This window comes from Clavelina lepadiformis, chromosome 2 (genome assembly GCF_947623445.1).
Source record: "Clavelina lepadiformis chromosome 2, kaClaLepa1.1, whole genome shotgun sequence".
In the NCBI taxonomy this organism is placed as follows: domain Eukaryota; kingdom Metazoa; phylum Chordata; class Ascidiacea; order Aplousobranchia; family Clavelinidae; genus Clavelina; species Clavelina lepadiformis.
In genome coordinates, this window is record NC_135241.1 from 26,199,576 (window position 1) to 26,213,892 (window position 14,317).

Here is a 14,317-nt window from a genome sequence, read left to right on the forward strand (position 1 = left end):
TGAGAGTAAGTAAGGCGCACATCAAACTTTTTTATCTTCACGCCGATTTATAATAAATAAACAAAGAAAAACTGTTTGCTTGAATGCCACTTTATAATAAATAACAAAAGAATTGAGGCTTCAGTGCACACCAAAATATGTATATTTGTACGCACGATTTCTAGTAGAAAACTGTCATACTTTTCAGTTGGGAAGTGTAGTTATAACTGTATTCAGCATAGTGGTTTTATAAGATTTATAGCAAGTTTTTTAACTGATAGAGGCTTGTTAACACCTCTGAAAACCAGCACCTGGCAGCCTGAGGGTGCACACCTGAAGTGCACTCAAGAGCTTGTCGAAAAAGACCAAAAAATGTAGACCAGGTGCAGGCTTAGGCCAAAGAGAATTTTTGCTGCACATACCAACAGAGGCCCAAGGATGTTTGAGAAATTGTTCCAATTGCTGGAAAGTTAAAATTATGACAAACTACGTTAGAAGTGACTATTTCACCGGCGAATGTTCACCGAAGTTGCTGAATCATAATACGATGACTGGCACATTTTCACTAATTGGCCATGACTCTAGTTTTGGACAAGGGTTGGAAAGAAATGCTGTGGCATAGTGGTTAGCAATTTGGATTGTATGCTAGAGGTCTTGGCTTCGAATCTTAAAAATATTTGACTAATTTTTTCTGTTCAAATTTATTATTTAGGGGATTAGTTTTAAATTAATTTAGACTTTGAAAAAATTAGTATGTCGTTTTAAGTTGAAAATTAGCATACATTTCAATTCACAGACTACACCTCCTGGACTACCTTAACTCCCGGTACAGTGTAGCAGAGATGGTCCTCACCCACCACTGGGCGCTGGCTAGGCCTAGTTACCTACCATTCCACCAAAAAGATTGGGCAAACTCACACCTCAAGGGGTCTAGTGCAGAAGTGCACAACTATATACGATGCATTGGTATACCAGACCACAGCGGCTGCTAAAATTGTGACGTCATCTGGTTGTTCACTTTTGCACTATACCCCCTCAAAAGATGTAAGCAGTTGTGCGTTTATCAAGTAATCTTTGGAAGTAACTTCGCATTTGTGGAACCAATTATAGTTGCAGCGACAAGCGGAATGCTGCAACCGTATTCGTAATTTTTCTACTTCGGTAAACGACTGCAGGTAAAATAAGTGTTTACTTCACCGGCAGCTGTTTACCCAAGTATAAGCCTAGCTTTTTCCAAATTCGGTAATCGGTAGTGAAATAGACGCTGCTAACTAAATTTCCCCAGAGCAAAAAATTAAACTTGATTTATGCGCCAATTAATCGGCTTTATGACTGTATGAGCAGCATACATATTAAATATTCTACAATCTACAGAGACAAGCAAGTCTGCTGCCGCTGGTATAGGCCTATCTGAAGTGGTTAGACCTACTGTATATCGATATTGCTAACCTGAGTCAAGCCAGCAGACACCTTCTGGCAGACACTGTCTGCTGACTTGACTCAATCTAGCGAGCAAACATATTTTTACTTTTTTTTTTATAAAAGCACTATAAAGTTATATTTCAACTTCTGGTTGGGACCGACGTCCAAAATTGTGTTCAAACGTCGAAAACAAACTAAAATAGACCAAAAAAACCCTATAGTCGCTAATTACGATCGTGTCTGTCGGCACTAATTCGTGAATTATACAGCGGCGGACCAATTTCAACTTATAGAAAATGAAGTCAAGTTTAACCTGGTAAAATTAAATTTCAACTTCCGGTGGGAAACCATGTCGAAAATCGCGTTCAAAAGTCGAAAAAAGATCAAAACAAACAAATTTTAAAGACTTTTTTTTATTGAAGACAAAAGTCTAATCTTTTTTGCACGCAAGTATGGGCTTCACGCAATGCAACAGACGGGGCCGGTGTAGTGCCAAATGGTAACTCTCCTGGCAAAACATGTGGCCCTACGCTGGTTCTAGACCTATTTCAGCAATTTTTTTGAAATTGGGCCCCTCGCCAAAAGGGCCCTGTGCACTCACTCAAGCATAAAATAAAACGATTTTAACTGGTCTTTTTTATCAGAAAAATTGATTGTTTCTTGCAAATCACGTAATAGGCGAGTAGTATGGCGTTTCAAAATGGTATTCCATAAACTGGGAACTTTCTTGCCGAGCTTGTTTAACTAAAATGAGCAGGTTATGGTTTGATTACATTTATCCAATTGTTTAAAACGTTGTAAAGTGGGATGCTGCGTTAAAACTTCATTTCTAGCTTTCACAAATAAAATAAAACTTTTTTAAACAGAAAAAATTAGTACGGTAGCCTACCCTTAACAACTTGAAGTAAAGTGCTTCAATAGGGTACAATAGTGATTACATAGTAACTGCTTATACTTAAATAACTACCATGTGACGGTTAAGATATAGAGACAAAAATAATCGGCATGAAGTTATAGTTACCCTACCAGTTTCCTGGTTACGTATTCAGCTACTTATTCAGAACGTGGATTTCGTTACCTGATATGTGTTATTTTTTATTCAGCTGCTTGTTTGCAAATGAAGTTGGTTACATCTCACTTACTAACTTACTTAGTTAGTTATTTATTAGATGACTTTTAAGTAAAAATATTTACAAATTTCGAATATGTAACTGAATAAGTCATCAGGAAACCGGTAATTAGCTTCAGGCCGCAACAAAAGTAGCGGTAGCGCTAAAAGAATTGTTTATATACCATAGTTTCAGCAGCTACACTTTTCACACCTAGTAGTGAAGCGCTACTAGCGGCTGTCATGCTTTGTAAAGCTTCACTGTAACCTGTAACAAAACCCATTTCACGTAATTGCATGTTGCTCGTTAAATCTCTAAATGATTAAATTTCTGCTAAATATTTTGCCATAAATTTTCGGAAAACTTTTTGTCGTCCGAATGTTTGCATTGCAATTTTCACCTATGAACCCGAGCAGAAACGAACAATCTGTGTTGCCAGTAGTACAAAGCTTTGAAAATTAGACGCTTGATGGTTTCAAGTTTCAAAGCAGCCAGAGTTGCCGAGTTGGTCAAGTTTGGTTAATGTCGAAATACTGAACTGAATTACGGTACGGGGATAGCCCAGACTAAAATGAAAGCATTATTTAGTGTTAGTTGACATAAGCTGATACAAGTGGTTGGCGTCGTAACTTTTACTTCGCACAGGAAACGACGAAAAATAAACAATACAATAAAAAGCATAAATTTAGGCGAATTTAGTTTTATTGTTTTTTTTTTTATTTTCCGGGCTACCGGTAGCCTACGTCTGCACAATTGCTTGCAGACCTGCTTTTTCTGCAAATCCCTAATGCAATTATCCCCCTGAAATATGCAAGGTATGGTTAAAATTTGTGAAATTGCTTGAACACACCACCTGCTTGTCTGCTTAATTTTCGCTTCTACAACTTATGTTTTATGGATTTAACTAATTGTAGGTTTAGTGGCCGTGCTAGTTGTTACCAGCAAGTATCAACGTTATTTTTTTTGAGCAAGTTTTAAGCCTTTTCGGCTTTGTCACTTTTTCCTGTTCATTGGCGTGTGTTAGTAACAACTGGCTTGGTTTTTCGTCCCCACCGCGCTTTTGACGAAAAATAAAATGATTGATTTTTATAACCCACAAAATTGATGATTTTTCCACCGCTGCATTCTTTGTATTGTTTTTAGCTAATTGTGGGTTTGGTGGCCTTGCTAACCTACCATCTTCTAGCACATATTATCGCATATTGCTATCTTGCATGTTGTAGGCCCTTGGACTTTGCCACTTTTTTCTGTTTGTGAGCATGGGTTTTTATTGTGCTATCACTACAACGGTTAGCATCTGAACTTTTGCTTCACACACTTAATGGAGAAAAATAAACAAAGGAATGCAATAATTACAGCCTTACTGGCAAAATATTTTGGTTTGTTTTACCTGTACTTCGGTGCATGTTTGCACGTCCGCACGCATCAAAAACTTGGAAAAATTGAAAGGAGTTTTGAACCCGCTTGGAACGTATGGCAGTTTTTGGTGAGAAATCTCGTGTGTAAAGACAAGAAATTTGGCGTGGTGGCGTGCACAGAAGCCCCAGTTATTAGGTCTGACTTTTTTCCATTTAATGGACTGTGTTGCAGCTGCACCCATAGCCATGTGATTCATCAACGTTCATTTAGAACTTTCTTCTGTTCGTGTCAATTTGTAATCAACGAAGAAAAATGGTTGTTTGAACGCTAAATTACAATCAGTTAGCAAAGAATTTAGGTTTTGGTGCCATCATATCAAAATTCGTGTCTTTGCACGCACGATTGCTCGTTGAAAACTAACGTACTTTTCAGCCTGGGCATTTTTTGTTTGTATATTATAGTTTGGCATGGAGATGAAAAGTTTGGCATGCTTGTTGATAAATCTCATGCGTGCAGGTGCCATACTTTCCACTATAGTCAGCTGGAAAATTTGTATGATGCCCTGGATTTCTTTTGCACAGGAACACAGGCTATATTCAACTTATTTGCCAATTTATTGACTTGTCAGTACAAAATTAGCGTATATTCTATGTTATAGGTGTTTTGTTGGCGTACTGTAACAAAATTGTAAAGTGTGATATTCACGAGCATGAAACTCATCACTGGGTGAATGCCAAATGGTATCAGCTCAATTTACATTAAACAAACAAAGAGTTAAAGCTTCAATGCACTCAGCCACATAATAGGTTTGTTCTGTTGTTACCATAAAGCTTTCCACTTATGCACAATCTTCCACTCTGCTCACTAAGCAAATGCATTATAGGTAATGATGCTCTGTTAGTTTTATGTGTTGTGATCTTTATGTTTTATGTGTTGTGATCTTTATGTTGCTTGTCATGAAGAAACTTGGCGATGAAACTGCCCGTCTGATTGCCAGTGGTCAAGTTGCGACAAGTGTTGCAAACTGTGTGAAGGAATTGGTTGAAAACTCACTTGATGCCGATGCCACCAACATTGAAATAAAATTGGACAAATACGGCCTGAACAAGATTGAAGTTCGTGACAATGGTAGGGGAATCCCCTGTAGTGATATGTGTTACGCAGCACAGCAACATTACACTTCAAAGATTAAGACCCATGATGACCTGCTTGTGGTGGCAACATATGGGTTTCGTGGGGAAGCGTTGAGCTCGATGTGCAAAGTGGCTGATGTGGCCATCACCACCCGAACTAAAGATGAACTTTACAGCACTGTCTACACGCTCGATTCAAACGGCATTGTTAAATCACAGAAGCCTTCACATATTGCTCAGGGATCAACCGTCGTTGTCTCAAACTTATTCAAAAACCTTCCAGTCCGAAGACAATATTTTAGTTCAATCAAAAAGCAAAAAGAGCAAGTTAAATTAACTGAAGATCTTCTCATGTCTTATTCTATTGCGTTGCCCAGTGTACAATTTAAGTTGTTCAGTGACAGGATGTTGGTCTGGCAGAAACCTCGTCTTTTGTCCCACCGAAGTTCTTTCCTTCATGTTTTAGGAGCAGGGATGCAGGTCATTGAGAGAGAGTCTTCATCAGGTGGAAGTCATCTCAAGATCTTCTTCACAAAGAATTACAGCTGTCGTAGGTCATGTGATCGCTGTTTTGTCATAATCAACAAACGTCCGGTTCGTGACAAACAAATTGACAAAGTTTTGAGATCGCACATTTCAAAGCAAGATGACAAGAAATATGCAGGTGAGTTGTTCATATTTCATTGCTGTGATAAGGAAAGTTGATGGGACAATTAATTGGAATCGAGAATCTGTAGAACCGGATATTTTTTAAACCTAATTTATAATATATCGGAATATGTGTTATAATGTTTATGAATCCTTAAAATGATTTTTTACAATTGCATTTTTGCGGTTGAACTCAGTCTTTGGTTTCTTGATCACAAACCAGAAAGTTTTTTAAATCAAAATGCTCATTTATTTTGTTGATAACTTCTCTTTGAACTAATTCAGCGTGGTCCAACTTCTTTTCATCGCGGGCCAAAATCTGAAAATTTTTTATCTTGCGGGCCAATGTTTTTAAATTAGAACTGAAGAACAATGTGACATTGATATTAGAACTGAAAAAAGTTCTCTTTTTTATTAAAACTGAAATTAGAATAGTTCAAAATTTAAATGCTGATCAATGTGACATCTGCGGTCGAGGTTCTTCCTCGACAATAGCGACTATCAAAGCTGACTATCAGTTCGCGGGCCAAAAAATTGGTGCTCGCGGGCCAACTTTGGCCCGCGGGCCTGCAGTTGGACCACGCTGAACTAATTGATTCAAAACAAATCCGTAGCACCCACCTTGTAAATATAAGTACCTTGTAACCCACCTTGTAAAAAAATTTTAATGGTATCTGAATCAATATTTGATTTGTCTGATCACTAGTTTTTTATGTGATATTTGTTTTCACAAATATTTAGGTTGGCCTGTTGCAGCTCTGATCATTGAAGTGCCATCAATGGAGATAGATGTCAACGTCAATGCCAATAAAACTGAGGTCTTCCTCACAATGAAGAGCAACGTCTTGAAGATGCTCGTTGAAATGCTGCAGGAAGACTTCCAAGCCAGCAAGGCTCAGTCGGAGAGCTCAGCAAGCAAAGAATCATCAAGTTCTTTCAACAATGACCAAATAGTTGATCAGGTTGGTGATATGTCAGTCGATCAACACAAAAATCCTGTCGATAGTGAAGATTCAAGGCGATCTTCAGATGAAACTAATTGCGAAGTGGACTTCCAACAAACAAGTGGTGTTGGCTGCCACTTTCAAGCTGATGGTTCTCAAAGAAATTCTTTATTCGATGACGTCGAATCTCGAACTGAGTCGAATGACGAAAATCTGGACAGGGTTGTTGTTTCAGAATCAGACAAATGTCAACGTTCCGATCCTGCTTCAACAACGCATCAAAGCTCGCAAATTGAGCCTGAAATTGTGTTTGCACCAAACTTCACGATTTCGTCCCAACTATCGGATGTTGGTGAAAGCAGAGATGGTACAGAAGCAGACAGATGTGTCGATGATGATCCGGATCAGTGGAGTAGGGGCCACGCGTTGAAGGATGTTGACAGACACGATGTTGAACCAGTTCGAGTCATCCGAGGTCAACAAACTCTGAGGAAGGACGCCGACAATGGAAACAAAAGTTCTCGAAAGCGACCATCAGACGAGTTATCACAATCAACACTTGATGGTGTGGTGGAGGTAATTCAGAGGAAGAAGCCAAGGAGCATCTTTGACATCTGCAGGGATGAAACCGGCAAGAGCTGGGAGGATCTTTGCGAAGATGATCAGAAGAAAGTGGCATCAGTGGCATGTCAGGAGTACGACAAATGTGCTGGAGCAAATAAGGATTGTCGGGTCACAATGAGTACGAAGAAGACAATCTCACGCAATTCTTTCATCACAATTGGAAGTGATGATGACTCAGATGATGAAGACACTGGAGAGGTTACAAAAGTGAAACTTTCTTTTAACTTGAAAAGAGTGAAGAAGAATGTAATGATAGCGGGTTTGTCTTTTAATAACTGCCCTCGTGTTGTTGGGTTTCTTTACCAGCACCAAGCTGCTTTGTTGTGTCATAATTCACTGATATATGTCATAAACCTGTTGCGGTTACAAGAAGCTATAATTTTTCGAAACCTCCTGACAAGCCACCAACTTCCATGCATCGACCTCGATGTCGACTTGGAGCTCAACGAAGATAATCTCGGCACGCAAGAGCTCGATGTTCTTAGAACTTTGCCGGTTTGTGCGACCAGTCATCTGCAACCTGACGTGGACGTCGTTGATCAGCGACTTGTGAGCAACGGCTTCAAAGTAAAACGCATCAGCGGCGGTTACCATGGTTACCACCTCCACTCGATGACCACAAGCGTGCCTTATTATGCCCTCGACGATTTAAGAGATATTCTACGGAAAATTTCACTTAATAAAGCTACAACCTTGGAAGGGTCAAGGCCATCAAAGGTCATCTATTACCTTCAGGGGGAGGCAGCCAGGGTGGTCAAATCAAGTCCATCTCAACCTGACGATCAAGATGTGATGAGGATGTTGAATTCACTCTCTCAATTTGAGTCAGCGTGGCCAGAAGAGATGTTTTCTACGCAGTGCTTTCATCAAAGAAATATCTTTCATAAACTTTTTGAAATCAAAACGTTGGATGTTTAACTTTCGGTGTCAGGTTCAATTTTCCTCGTAAATATCTTTTTCTCGTCGAGAAACTCATGAGTGGTGTCTCCGTGCATTTATTTTGTGCAGTAGTCAGTCTAACATTTTTCATCACTCGTTTTTCTGCTTCTGAATTTTAAACTGTAATGGCATAGATTGATCTATAGAATGATTGTTTCACCATGACATCGTCAATTCTATTTTCCAGATGATTTAAGCAATCTTAGTGTAATTGTGATGTAATAATGCCATTGCCGAGCCAACTGCCAAAGGACCTTAACAAATCCACTCCCAGTGGAAGCTCCCACATGGTCGGGAATCGATATTCAGTCATTCGTAAAATTGGTTCGGGAAATTTTGGCACAGCTTTCTTGATCTCCGACTCTGAGGTGGAAGCGGAGAATGAAAGATTGTGAGTTTCACTGCCATCAATCGAGTCGGTTCATCAAAGTGGTGACAATGTTTGCGTTTCATTGCCACCAGAATCTTCCAGGATTGTCACCTGCTATGTTGCCGTGACTACTTTAACATTAGTTTTATCTTAATCATTTGCTTTCAACTCTCAGCAAGGTTCTGAAGCAGATCTGTGTTGGACCTCTTGACCCTGGCGAGACAGTTGATGCAATGCATGAGGCAAATCTCCTTCATCGTCTGACTCATCAAAATATTGTGCAATTCCATGACAGCTTCATTGACGGACAATTCTTTTGCCTCGTCTTGGAATATTGTGAGGTAATAATTTAAAAGTGATTGTGCCATGGAAGATTTTGAAGTTAAAACTCGCTTGGATGTTGCAGGGAGGCGATCTGGAGTGCAGGATCAAGGATTTCAAGAAGAAGCAAGAAATGATCCCAGAAGACCAGGTGATAAAATGGCTTCATCAGCTTCTGGATGCGATAATGTACATGCATGGAAGGTGGGTCAACGTACGTAGTTGCCTAATCTGGTATAGGGCACGATCAACAACATTTCTTATTTCTTGACAGGCGGATTTTGCATCGAGATCTAAAAAGCAGAAATGTTTTCTTGAAAGATAATCGAGTGAAAATTGGTGATTTCGGGATATCAAGAATCCTTGTTGGTGCGTCAGACAAAGCAAGCACTTTTGTAGGGACGCCATACTATATGAGCCCAGAAGTGCTGAAGCACGAGCAGTATGACGCCAAGTGTGATGTTTGGTGAGTGCTCTTGCTGCTTTCCCTTGCCTCCCAGTGTTGTTATTGACACATTGAAAGTACGCCAGTGTTTGCATTTTGGTCCAACTCAGTCATGTGATGGCATCACCTGCATAGTAAGCTCACTGGTTCATTCATTTCATTGTTGTTGAAGTGCTTCTAAATTTGTGTGTCTTGTTGCCAGCCCCATGTAGGCGTGCAAACCACGTTTACTTTTGTGTACATTGGCACCGGCATTTGTTTGCTTTGCACTTGATTGCTTCACTGGCTCATTGTCAACCACTTTCTTTTGAGTGGATGAAATATTGCTTGGGAGTTGGTCGGGGAATATAAAATTGCGGACGCAACGAAAACTAACAAACTGAATATCAGCTTTACATGTCCTGGCCACAGATTATTACTCTAACTCATATTTTATTGTCAAAATATTTTGGTTGGAAACTCAAACTGACTTGTCGGCACCCAAGCCATGAACTGCACCCATTGCATAGAAAATTGTTAAAACCAAGTGTATACAGTCGTACTGTGGCAAATACGAAAAGGATTTGGTGTTTGCAGGGTGCAGTGTTGCAAATACAATGCAAATGCCATTCCCACTCCATCCATTCATATTTGCCACCGTTATATCAACTTTAGAGAACTGTAATGAATACTTTCATCTTCGAGATAAATGGTTTCGTTTTATCTTGATTACTCGATTGTTGTTCTGTGATTGGGTAGATTGATCATGTGATGTGTGATGCAGGTCACTAGGTTGTGTGCTCTACGAGATTTGTTGCTTGGAACACGCTTTTGAAGGTCGCACTCTGATGGAGGTCATGTTCAAGATCGTGTCCGACCACACCCCTCAACTACCTCAGACATACTCCCGGGGATTGAACAACTTGCTTGAAAGGTCACTGCTGCTTCATCTCTTATAATATGTTACATTCTTGTGAAAGCATCCTAAGATGACATTTCTGTTGCAGCATGTTGGATCGGGATGCAGTGAAACGACCGACAGCAAAACAATTACTACAACGACCTTTGTTTAAGAAATCGAACAGGTGAAGCTGCTTCGGTTTGGTGTAAATTATCTGCTCAAATATTTTCATATTAAATTTTTACCAGATCAAATCCTCTTGGAGCTCGAGAGAGATTGAAGATGAAGAGGCAAAGAGAAGTGGATGCGAGGATCCAGAAATTAAAGTTGGTCATTCTTCTCTGATCTGAGCTTGATCTTTCCGAATCACAATCTTGATTGAATTGGATCTTTCCTTCTTAACTTCCTTAAGTTTAATATTTCCAATCAGTTTATCTTCGATTCTTTTTTTTGTCTCTGATTGAAACTTGTAATTTAGAGATCTTTAAAACATTCTCTGATCGAGTTAATTTGCAGGCAGTTGAACAAGACCAAGGTGGTGGAGAATGAGAAGATCCGTCAAGAGTCAAAGGAGAAGAACTTCTTGAGATCATCGCTCGATGCAAACATGGTGAGATCCTTGTAAAGATCTGAGCATCCCAAGTCTAATTTCGTCTTTAACTTTCCTCACAGCAAGTCCACGAGCCTAGGAGGAGGGCGGCTGAGCTTCCTGTGATAAACGACATTGATGAGGAGCTGGAGGGAACCGTCGTCTTCCAACCTCTAGAGGAAACTTTGAAGGAGTCTCATGGAGAAGGTAAATCTCATCTCTCACATCCCAATGGCTTCATCCTGCATCGATGATCTTATTTTGCAGCTGATATGGAGGAAGTGAAGATGGTTTCATCCTTTCATGGAGGAGACTCTACAGATGAGCTGCTGCAGAGTCTGATGGATGAGGGATTAATCCCGGAGGATGAGGATCTTGCAGACACTTACTACTCCTTCCACGACGACTTTGAGGCATCTTCCTCCTCCGATGAGCTTCCCGATGACCACGTCTCCTTGAATAACTCCGAGTATCGGGACATGGTTGGTCTCATGGAGGACGCGCTTTACCTCGAGGACTCCACCATCCTCCATCGTCCACTTGACATGTTGTCACGAGGTGGAGCAACCGTCGGTGTATTACGGTCAAATAACGACGGTCGTGACGTTATCAAGCGACCTTTGACCTCAGTCCCGCGGTCGGAAACCGCCTTGAACAAGTTCAACAACAGTGTGGTTGACCACAGGATGACTAACATCAGGAAACGCTGCATCGACGCCCTCGGAGAGGAGGTCTTCGAACAGGCTTATGACATCATAAAAGGAGTGCGATTTGACAATCCATCGCTTGTGAATGAAAACGCGGCGAGGATGAGAGAGCTGGCCCGTGTCGTGCCGGACACCAACCAGTGCATGGATCTCGAACAACTCATCTATCTCGAGCAGCAGAGAGGCCCCTCGTGACGTCATAACTTGATGATGTCATGTAAAATACTATTACACCATTTTTGGTTCAATCTTTGAGCTATGATATGTCATAATTAATCCAGTTAAGCATTTCCATCAAATTTATGGAAGTAAATTGGTAATTTATTTTGGATCAAATCCCAAACTTCATCTTGGTCATGAGTGACTTGTGTTTAATGTGCTGTGAAACAATCAGGTGGAACGTTTTCATTTTGTCTTTCATCACCTTTTGTACCTTTCTTCATTGTGTGCTTCAACTAGTGGTGCCCAGCAGAGCAAATTCAAAGTCCACTGTTACACTTGCAATAATGTGATATGCACTTTCTATCAGAGCGTACTATTTAACCCTTGCACCATTGTCAAGTATTCACGTGATTTCGCTCAACTGTTTCTTTGAAAAAAAATATTTTGTGACACATCACGTTGTGTTTGTTTGTACGTGCATGGACATCATAATATATATGGGCTGGGCACGTTCAAGATATATGAGCTGGAGCACAATGCTCTCCTCAATCTGTGTATCTTGATGTAAAAACTGAAATATCTTTTTTAACCAGCCAAGCAGACGTGAATTGATCAGAAACAGCGAACACTAGAACACCAAATTGCCAAACCAACATAAGAAACAAATTAATATTCAAATTAAAAGATGAAATACAGCTGTTTTAAAATAATTGTTCAAAGCGAACAAGACTTGAAAACAGAAAAGCGGCGAGGAATCATCGCCGAGTTTAAATCCTGCAGAGAATTTCTCTACTCTGGGTGAAAAAATTGTGATAATGCCAGACCATGATTTTATGCCTGCTTTAAGATTTCTATGAAAACATGTTTCACGCAAGTTCACTTGGTAATTTGCGAAATGAGCCTTGGAAGCAAGAAGCATGAGAGGATTAGAACTGGAAGCAGAATTCTTACATTTGTTTTTAATTTACGCGAATAGCCTACACCTAGGCACATATCCTAACAATGTATGTTTTCAGCTTTATCTAGGCTGCATCTATTTCACTAGCTGCTGCCGGCGGTGGTTACCGAATTTGGAAAAAGCAACATCAGAAAACCTTTAACGGCAATCCGGTTAGCTGGATCGCGTAGTATGGCCGTTTTCAGTAAGATCTTGAGTGCGCCAAAAATGACAAGTGCGTTGCGCGAAAAATGCTTAGACGCAATGGAAATGTGCACTTAGGTACGCAATCACACAGCAATGTACATAGTTTTGACTTCTGCAATCTTTAAATCAATTAAAAATTGAGTGCACAGAAGTTCTGTCCTAGCCTATTCGTATTATATTTTAGTATTTATATACTTGATTTAAATCTGTAGGCTATATAAATGTCTTTTGTAACGTATCCGGTAAGGTATCGTAGCTTACTTCTCCATGGACATCGAGTGACGTTAATTTACTATCGATAACAATGCATTTTGCTGTAGTCGATCTTTTTGGTGCACTGGCTCCGACACAAAATTCCGACCCAAACAGAGAAAATTAGTTAAAAAAACCTACAGAAAAGATAGCTCCGATAAAACCTCAAGGAACATGGAGGGGGAATTAATGCACAAGTGTGCGAAAAAGGGCTCTTTAACTCGTTTCTTTCATGAGATATTACTGTTTATGGGCTCATGGACATCGAAATTTCGTTTTAGGCTTGAAAATCAGGTTTTTCCTAACTGGGTATGAGTTTGACAAAATTTAACCGACCCGACCCTATATTACATGTTATACAGACTAGACCGGGGGTGTTCAAATGGCGGATCCGGATCCGGATCTTTTCAACTTTTTGTGTGGATCTTCAAATCTAAACCAACTCATAATTTTTCTCACTGAAATGTACTGATCTTCCAATGTAGTCTTGCAACAATCTTGCAGCTGAAGCACACATCACTTTTGGCTTTTACAAAGTTATAAATATGTTGTTGGCCCTAAAATGTAGGTTACATTTACTTAAATAAAGCACCATAAAAATTAAAGCATGTCCTATATGTTTACTATTAGTATTTAGTGGATCATCACGTTCTCAGGTTTGGCTGTGGTGGATCATGGCAGAAATCATTTGAACACCCCTGGACTAGACTAAGAAATATGAAAAAAATTTCTTTCAGGTCAACTAAAATTTGAATAAACAAAGTTTTGTATATTGTACAGCAAAGATGTTTGCATTATTAGAAGCGTAATTTCATCCTCTATAACAAAATTTAAAACAATAACATTTCAAATATTAGTTTTTTTTGGTCATACCAGTTGTTTTATCGGCATTTCTTGCACTAATATATAAATGCAAAAAAACAATATTAGACAATATTAAGCGTTAATATTTGATAAACTCAATCGAGCGTAACACCTCACTGGAAAAAGTTATGAACAGAAAATACGCAACAGACATAGAAGTTGCCGGGCTTTTGAGTGGATACAAGATGCTGTTTTGACCAAGTATCTGAAGCGTGTAAAATTGGAATAGATAGAGTTGGCTTTGGACTCGCATTCCACCAGCCCGGGTTGGAAAGTACGACACTTTTCGACAAGATCTCAGGAGTGCGTCAGTGTTAAGACTTAAGCGTCATGACGGACATCACATGTTCTTCACGTCACGTTGTCAGTGACATCTTGATTTTATGAAGCTCAGCATACAGGTCATAAAGGTCAGTCTCTTGAAAT

General features: G+C 39.7%; 2 protein-coding genes across 2 annotated transcripts; both read left to right on the forward strand.

The window, feature by feature from the left end:
• Positions 1-3,018: 3,018 nt before the first annotated feature.
• On the forward strand, positions 3,019-8,143 carry LOC143447443 (PMS1 protein homolog 1-like). The gene is made up of 2 exons (XM_076947547.1): positions 3,019-5,666; positions 6,392-8,143. The coding sequence occupies exons 1-2, from the start codon at positions 4,775-4,777 to the stop codon at positions 8,134-8,136; spliced, it is 2,637 nt and encodes an 878-aa protein (XP_076803662.1). The 5' UTR covers positions 3,019-4,774; the 3' UTR covers positions 8,137-8,143.
• A 238-nt stretch (positions 8,144-8,381) lies between these two features.
• Positions 8,382-12,088, forward strand: LOC143447454 (serine/threonine-protein kinase Nek11-like). The gene is made up of 10 exons (XM_076947564.1): positions 8,382-8,548; positions 8,703-8,868; positions 8,934-9,052; positions 9,123-9,314; positions 10,057-10,206; positions 10,280-10,357; positions 10,422-10,499; positions 10,690-10,783; positions 10,846-10,969; positions 11,030-12,088. Exons 1-10 carry the CDS (start codon positions 8,382-8,384, stop codon positions 11,662-11,664), a joined length of 1,803 nt encoding a protein of 600 aa, XP_076803679.1. The 3' UTR covers positions 11,665-12,088.
• Positions 12,089-14,317: the final 2,229 nt, after the last annotated feature.